Consider the following 9886-nt stretch of genomic DNA (forward strand, 5'->3'; position numbering starts at 1 on the left):
AAATTGTCTGTGCAGGTCCACTTCTTCGTATAGCCCCCATATAACGGTACCCCCCGATATTCGGGATTTTGATGATTTTAGCGGAATTATTCACCGGAATTGTTTCAAATTTGGTATTTGAATTTCGTTATGGATACTACAGCCTAAGAGAGAAAATTGTCTGTGCAGGTCCACTTCTTCGTATAGCCCCCATTTAAATGTACCTCCCTATATTCGGTATTTTGATGATTTTAAAGACATTATTCACCGAAATTGTTTCAAATTTGATATTTGAAGTTCGTGATGGATACTACAGCTTATGGCAGAAAATTGTCTGTGCAGGTCCACGTCTTCATATAGCCTCAATATAACGGTACCTCCCTATATTCGATATATTGATGATTTTAGCTACATTATTCATCGACTTTTTATACCCTCAGCCATATGACTACAAAGGGTATATACAATTTGATACGGTCAAAACGTGCCTAGTCGAAATAACGGTTTTAGACCTTAGGTCTCTTTGGACCAAAATCCGTTTCAGAACACTTGGAGTCGATCTAGCGATGTCCGTCCTTCGCTCTGTCTGGCTGGCTGGTGAGCACCATAACTCTCGAAGGGATTATCCGATTTGTTCCAAACTAGGTACATCGTAATATTTTTGGCAAACTTAGATCGAGTTCGGAGATGGGTAATATCTTTCCACTCCTTTCCCACAAAAAGTCGAAATTTTCAAAAAATATATTTTTTGCACAGAAAGAGAAAGGATAATCGGATTTTGCTCCAAATTTGAAAATCCTAATATTTGCATCAGTGCTAGGTCAGGAGCGAAAATGGACAATATCGGACCACTCCATCAAGTACCTCTCCCACAAAAGGGTCAAAATTTTGAATAATTATAACTCTTATAAAATGTGATGTAAGAGTGCGGTTGCCTTTAAATTTCACACGTCCCAATATTTATATTAACACAAGGTCTGGTGTGAAGATGGAATTTATCGGTCCACTCCTTTTGTTACCTCCCCCCAAAAAAGTCGAAATTTTATAAAATGCATTTTCTGCGCAGAAAGATAAAGGATAATCGGATTTTGCATTAACTTTGCAAATCCTAATATTTACGTCAGTTCTAGGTCAGGTGCAAAAATGGATAATATCGGTCCACTCCATCAAGTGCCTCTCCCAAAAAGGGTCAAAATTTTGAATAATTATAACTCTTATAAAATATGATGTAAGAGTCGGATTGTCTTCAAGTTTCACATATCCTAATATTTTTATGAACCAAAGATCTGGTATTAAGACAGAATATATCGGTTCACTCGAAATTTTGAATAGTCATTAAACTCAAGACCCGAAATTAACATCCGATTTCATTTAGACTTGGCACATCTGAATATTTCTACCAACACAGGATCTATTATACAGACGGTAGAGTTCGGACCATTCCTTCTGATACCTCCCCCACAAAGGGTCAAAGTTTTGAATAACCAAAACGTGTATAAAATCCGAAAAAAGCATCAGGTTCTCCACAGATTTATTGATATATAACAAACATATTTATTTAATAATTAACACTTTCTAATTATTCACCTTCGGACGTATCATCATTTCGGCATATTTAAAAGAATAGTAGTTGCCCTTCCATTCCAAATTGTTCCATAAAATTCCTGATGAATTAGCATGCTCTTTTTGCTTATATCGACCGGTTAAATTGCTGAAAGACAAAGACATAAAAGAAACTGTGAAGGAGAAACAATATTCGATAGGTCTTTACCTTACAAGACACTTTTTGTACCACCAGCCACCTTTCCATTCCTCGGCACAGTTACCATCGGCATTGTCGTTATCCGCATCAAAAGTAGAAAAATTTTGACCAACGTGATACCTCAGCTTATCACCTGCATTGCCGCTATATTCACCCAATGCCTTTATTTTGTATTTTTCCGTAGCGTTTCCGATTCGAAAATCATCATAGAGTGCATAACGCTCTTCGTCATCCCATGTTTTTAGAATAATTTTCAATTTTACAACTGGAGCAGCTGTGGTTAATTGATGTAGCCTTTCTAACCCAATGAAAAACTCCCCATCGGGTGGATTGCCAAAACCTTCTTCATAATCCGTCCAGCCACGATAAAAATCTACAGAACCATCCATGCGCCGAAGAATGGTAGTCCATCTAATTGTAAAAAAAAAATAGGAAAACTCGGAAATAACCAGTAAATAAAGGTGAAAAGTTGGGCGGAGCCAACCATATGAAATCCCACGCCATTATTCATTTTAGCCGTAACAAATAAACCTTTTTATTATACCCTACAACATATAGTGGTAAGGGCACTATGTCTTTGTGCATTTGTTTGTAACGCGGAGAATGAAGCGAGATAGAACCATAGTTACTTTTGAGGATCTTCATAGAAACACTTTCTGAGTCGAGTTATGTATGTCAGTCTGTCCATCTATTCTTGTGAACAAAATGTAAATATGTTTCATCCGATTTGATGTTTAAGTCCCTCACACCCGTAAAATGCATTCGACAACAAAAGCTCGGAAATACCTTTGCCAAATTTTATCGAGAACGGCTAAGATTTGGATATAGCTCCTATATATATATTCTTAATACGATTTCAGGTTAATTGTGCAAATAATGGCTAATATCAGCCTAAATGGAGTGAATTTCGGGACGTACATTTCCATTTTGTGCAACTCGGCTCCGATATATGTTTTTATACCCCCAGCCATATGGCTAGAGAGGGTATACATAATTTGATACGGTCAAAATGTGCCTAGACGAAATAACGAAATTTTAGACCCTAGATCTCCTTTGGACCAAATCCGTTTCAGGACATTTGGAGTCGATGTCCGACCGTCTGTCTGTCTGGATGGCTGGTGCGCACGATAACTCCCGATTTGGTCCAAACTTGGTGCATCGTAATATTTTTGTTAAACTTCGAGATCGAGTTCGGAGATGGGAAATATCGATCTACTCCTTCTGGTACCTCCCCCACAAATGGTCGAAATTAAAAAAAAACATTTCCTGCACAGAATGAGAAACGATAATCCGATTTTGCCCGAACCTTTCAAATCCTAATATTTGCGTCAGTTCTAGGTCAGGTGTGAAAATGGACAATATCGGTCCACTTCATCAAGTACCTCCCCCAAACGAAATTTTCAAAAAAATATTTCCTGCACAGAAAGAGAAACGGTATTCCGATTTTGACCGAACCTTTTAAATCATAATATTTGCGTCAGTTCTATGTCAGGTGAGAAAATGGACAATATCGGTCCACTCCATCAAGTACCTCCCCCACAAAAGGTCAAAATTGTGAATAATTAAAACTCTTATAAAATGTGATGTATGAATCCGATTGTCTTCGAATTTCACAATTCCCAATATTTTTATAAACCCAAAATCTGAACTTAAAATAGAATATATCGATCTACTCCTTCTGTTACCTCCCCCACAAAAAGTCGACATTTTGAATGCCCATTAGGCTCATAAAATGCGAAATTAGCATCCGATTCCAGTTAGAATTGGCACATCTGAATATTTATATCATCAAAGGATCTGTTATAAAAACGGTAGAGATCGGACCTTTCCCTCTGGTCCCTCCCCCACAAAGGGTCAACGTTTTGAATAACCAAAACGTTTATAAAATCCAAAATAAGCATTAGGTTCTCTTAATATTTTACACATCCCATTATTTCCACTAACAAAAGATCTGTTGCGAAGATGGAATATATAGGTCCACTTCTTCTGATACCTCGCCCACAAAGGCTCAAAATTTCGAATATACATGAAACTAGTAAAACAGGAAATTAACATCCGATTCCATTCAAGACTTGGCATTTCTCAATATTTCCGTCAACACAAGATATGCTATAAAGGTGGTAAAAATCGTACCATTTCTTTTGATACCTGCTCCAAATAGGGTTCAAGATTTTGAAAAATAAGACGCTCAAAGAAGCGAAATAAACAAACATTTTTGATAACACAGTGGAGATGCTATATATCTGTGAACCCCTTCTTGTACCTCACTCACAAAGGACCACAATTTTCAATATTTTTATCTGTCATCAATTGCGAAACAAGTCAGCGATTCTTTACAACTTGCTATATCTAAATATATGTCTCTCTACCAGAATCCTGAGATGAATGTGGAATTTAAGATTTCCCATAAATTGGATATCAATGTTCGATTTTCTTATATATTCATAATAATAATTATATCATATTTATTTAGGTCCGATATGAAATGGACAATATTGATCCATTCTTTCAAACCCCACTCCATAGAGGGTCAAGAGTTTGAAAATTCATAACAGTAGTCAAAATATTTTTAAATAATCGAACATTGGCTGAGGGTATACATCTGTCAACAACACCGACCAATACTTTTTTACTTGTTTCTTTAGCCAATGGTGAAGGGTGTAAAAAGTTCGGCCCGAATTTAGCTGCTTTTTTACTTGTTTTGTATTTGTTTCAACGTTATTATATCAAACTTGGGATTTAGAGTTCGCCCTCACTGGCAGATAACTATTTATAGAGATCCACGTTTTCGTTTAGGTGTGGCGGGGATAGGCCTCTCCCGGCCCCTCCTTTATGGAAAACTTTAAGATATTTTTAGGGCCTTTGGTATGAAAATATCCGTTTTTTGATTGTTTATGCAATATTCGCTAGTTCTACTTACGTATTTATTTCATGCATGTAATTTTTGATAAGATCTGTGCTTGATTTGCTATTGGCAAGGTCCATTTCGAGTTTGTTCATATTCTTCTCCATTTGCTGTTGTCTATTGAAAAATAAAAGAAATAGGCGTAAGTTAGAATATAATATAATATAGTATATAATAAGATAGTATAATAATCTAATAAATATAATATAATATAATATAATATAATATAATATAATATAATATAATATAATATAATATAATATAATATAATTAATATATATATAATATAATATAATAATAACTATAATAAAATAATATAATATAAATAATAAATATATAGAATATATATAATATAATATAATATAATATAATATATAATATAATATAATATAATATAATATAATAAATATAATATAATATAATAATATAATATAATATAATATAATATAATAAGATATAATATAATATAATATATATAATATAATATAATATAGATAATATAATATAATATAATATAATATAATATAATATAATATATATAATATAATATAATATAATATAATAATTAAGAAATATAATATAATAAGAATATATATATAATATAATATAATATAATTAATATAATATAATATCATATAATATAATCTAATATAATATAATATAATATATATAATAAATATAATATATATAATATAATATAATATAATTAATAATATAAATATATATATAATATAATATAATATAATATATATAATATAATATAAATGTATATAATATAATATAATATATATAACTAATATAATAATATAATATAATATAATATATTATATAATATAATAAATATAATATAATATAATATATATAATATAATAATATAATATAATATAAATTAATATAATATAATTAATCAATATAATAATCTTAATATAATATATAATAATATAATATAATATAATATAATATAAATATATAATATAATATAATATAATATAATATAATATAATATAATATAATATAATATAATATAATAATAGATATATAATATAGATAATATATATAATTAATAATATAATATAATATAATATAATATAATATAATATATATAATATAATATATATAATATAATATAATATAATATAAGATATATATAATAATAATAATATAATATAATGTAATATAATAAATATAATATAATATAATATACTATAATATAATATAATATAATATAATATAATAGAATATAATATAATATATATGAATATATATAAATAATAATATAATATAATATAGTATATTATAAATAATATAATATAATATCAATATATAAATATAATATAATATATATATAATATAATAGAATATAATATAATATAATATAATAATATAATTAATATATATAATATAAGATATATAATAATAATATAATAATATATATAATATAATATAATATAATAAATAATATAATATAATAATATAATATAATATATATATAATAATATAATATATATATATATATAAATAAGTAATATAATTAATATAAATAATAGAATATAATATAATTAATATAATATAATATAAGATAATATAATATAATATAATATAATATAATAAATATAATATAATAAATATAAATAATAATATAATATCTAGAATATAATTAATATAATATAATATAATATAATATAAAAAATAATATAATATAATATAATATATTAATATAATATAATATAGATAATATAAGATAATATAAATATAATATAATATAATAATAATATAATATAATATATAATATATATAATATAATATAAGATAATAAATATAATTAATATAGTATATTAGATATATATATATAATATAATATAATATAATATAATATAATATAATATAATATAATATATATAAATATAATGTAATTATATAATATATATAAATATAATAAAATATTATAATATAATAATATAATATAATAGAATTATACTATATATATAATATATATAAAAATAATATAATATAATATATATCTATATATAATTAATATAATTATAAATATATAATATAATATAAATAATATAATATAATATAATATAGATAATATAATATAATATAATATAATATAATATATATAATATAATATAATATAATAATATAATATAATAATATAATAATATATATAATATATATATATATAATAATATATATAATATATATAATATATATATATAATATAATATAATATAATATATATAATAAATATAATATAATATAATATAATATAATATAATCTATATATAATATATAAATATAATATAATATAATATAATATAATATTATATAATATAATATATATCTATAATATATATAATATAATATAAATATAATAATCTAATATAATATAATATAATATACTATAATATAATATAATATAATATAATATAATAAATATAATATAATAATATAATATAATATATATATATATAATATAATAAAAAAAACATAAAAAATTGTTTAGCTTTAACGAATAGAGGACTACTTGAGGACATTTTCACCTTGGTTATATATTATATTATATTATATTATATTTATTATATTATATTATATTATATTATATTATATTATATTATTATATTTATATATATTATATATATTATATTATTTATATTATATTATATTCTATTATATTATATTATATTCTTATATTATATTATATTATATTATATATATTATATTATATTAATATATTTATATATTATATTATATATATTATATTATATTATATTATATTATATTATATTATATTATATTAGATTATATTATATTATATTATATTATATTATATTATATTAGATATATTATATTATATTATATTATATTATATTATATTAATTATATTAATTATTTATATTATATAATATTATATTATATTATATATATTATATTATATTATATTATATTATATTATATTATATTATATTATATTATATTATATTATATTATATTATATTATATTATATTATATTATATTTATTATATTATATATCTTTATATATTATCTTATATATATTATATTATATTTATTATTTATATTATTATATTATATTATATTAATTATAGATATTATATATATTATATTATATTATATTATATTATATTATATATTTATATATTTATATTATATTATATTATATTATATTACTATTATATTTATTATATTATAGTATTTAGTTATATTATATTATATTATATTATATTATGATATCTTATCTATATTAATTATATTATATTATATTATATATATATTATTATATTATATTATATTATTATTTATATTATATTATATTATATATATTATATTATATTATATTAGATTATATTATATATATTATATTATATTATATTATATTATATTATATTATATTACTTATATATATATTATATTATATTATATTATATTATATTATTATTATATTATATTATATTAGATGATATTATATTATATTATTATTATATTATATTATATTATATTATATTCTATATTATATTAGTATATATTTTATATTATATTATATATATTATATTATATTATATTATATAGTCATTATATTATATTATATTATATTATATTATATTATATTATATTATATTATATTATTATTATATTTATATATTATATTATATTATATTATATTCTATTTATTATATTATATTATTATATTATATTATATTATATTATATTATATTATATTCTATTATATATTATATTATTCTATTATATTATATTATATTATATTCTATTAATATATTATCTTATATTATATTATATTTATTATATTATATTATATTATATTATATTATAATATTATATTATATTATATTATATTATATTATATTATATATTTATATTATATTATATTATATTATATTATATTATATTATATTATATTATATTATATTATCTTATATTATATTATATATATTATATTATAATATTATATTATCTTATATTATATTATATTCTATTATATTATATTATATTATATTATATTATATTATTATTATATTATCATAATATAATATAATATAATATAATATAATATAATATAATGTAATATAATATAATATAATATAATATAATATAATATATACCAAGGTGAAAATGTCCTCAGTAGTCCTCTATTCGTTAAAGCTAAACAATATTTTTTTTGTTTGCCATTGCCTCAGCATTTCTCCATTTTAGCTACCGAATTTCATTTTTTCAAAGGTAGATTTTTGCTGGAAAAAAATGGGTGCAAGGAATGTAAGTTTTCCCAGCTGGGTGTATTTTGCGAAATTGTACATTGACAATGTTTACGGCTAACCTTAAGAAATCAGGACAGACTGCTAGGTACCAGTGGCACCACAGAGTTTCCTTGACATATAACGAAGTTCTCTTCGTCCACATATATTTATTTTTTATATCAAATTCTTAATACACACCTCGTGGAAATGTCTTCCAATCTAGAAAAACAGCGTTTTTAAGTATCAGAATATTTTCAGAATATTTTATTTTCTTTCAATACTCACTTCTTATCCAGATTTAACATTTTGTTGTTCAATTTATCCGTTTCCGCCAAAAGCGTATTCACTTTTATGAATAAATTTTTCCACAAAATTAAACGATGCTCATCCTCGTAGGGATTCTTAAAAAAAAAGAAATCAAATAATTTTCAATACCTAATTCCTGTCCCATCTGATTTTAGCCTACATAGTACTCTTCGGTGGTGGCGTTATCCAGCGTAATTTTGTCATCGACTGCATCGTTAGTATTTACTAAGACCTTTAATACGCAAATGATAAAAATTGCCTTCATTCTAGGCGAATACATTTTGTTACCACGACCCAAGCTTTACTGACAAAATATGGCATTGGATTTCAATTTTAAACAACGGTTTAACGTCTGGATCGAAGTAATAGAATGTGGGTGTAGATATGGAAATACTGATATTTATTATGCCCTCTACCATATATGGAGGGTATATTAACTTTGTCCTTCCATTTGTAACACCTCGAAATACACATGATCAGCATAAAATTCTCTGTCGATATAGCGATGTCCGTCCGTCTGACCGTCTGTGGAAATCTCTCTAGCTTCCGAACGAAATGAAGTAGGTTGATAAAATTTAACTCAAATGTATATTATGTCTGCAGGTCTTTTGATATTGAAAATGGGCCATGTAGGTCCGAGTCTTCGTATAGCCCCCCAT

At 22.7% G+C, this 9886-nt stretch overlaps 1 protein-coding gene across 4 annotated transcripts; it reads right to left on the bottom strand.

Annotated features, from left to right (window-relative positions):
• Positions 1–1519: 1519 nt before the first annotated feature.
• LOC109614159 (ficolin-2) lies at positions 1520–9515 on the bottom strand. Of its 4 annotated transcripts, none has more exons than XM_059118459.1 (6): positions 9388–9515; positions 9207–9322; positions 9120–9140; positions 4662–4763; positions 1756–2152; positions 1520–1690 (listed from the first exon to the last, which is right to left on the bottom strand). In XM_059118459.1, exons 1-6 carry the CDS (start codon positions 9505–9507, stop codon positions 1670–1672), a joined length of 777 nt encoding a protein of 258 aa, XP_058974442.1. In that variant the 5' UTR covers positions 9508–9515; the 3' UTR covers positions 1520–1669. The 4 variants fall into 4 exon arrangements, with proteins under 4 accessions (XP_058974442.1, XP_058974440.1, XP_058974441.1 ...); XM_059118457.1 differs by having other exon boundaries at positions 1751–2152; XM_059118458.1 differs by lacking the exon at positions 9120–9140 and having other exon boundaries at positions 1751–2152.
• Between the last annotated feature and the right edge of the window lie 371 nt (positions 9516–9886).

Source organism: Musca domestica, unplaced genomic scaffold (assembly GCF_030504385.1).
Source record: "Musca domestica strain aabys unplaced genomic scaffold, Musca_domestica.polishedcontigs.V.1.1 13, whole genome shotgun sequence".
In the NCBI taxonomy this organism is placed as follows: Eukaryota; Metazoa; Arthropoda; class Insecta; order Diptera; family Muscidae; genus Musca; species Musca domestica.

Excerpts from the sequence above, each read along its gene's own strand:
- LOC109614159 (XM_059118457.1), bottom strand. The coding sequence starts at position 9,507 with ATGTATTCGCCTAGAATGAAGGCAATTTTTATCATTTGCGTATTAAAG. Across the intron at positions 4,764-9,119 it reads TTGGAAGACATTTCCACGAG|ACAACAGCAAATGGAGAAGA; the intron begins GTGTGTATTAAG and ends ATTTTTCAATAG. Across the intron at positions 1,691-1,750 it reads TACAAAAAGTGTCTTGTAAG|CAATTTAACCGGTCGATATA; the intron begins GTAAAGACCTAT and ends TTTGTCTTTCAG.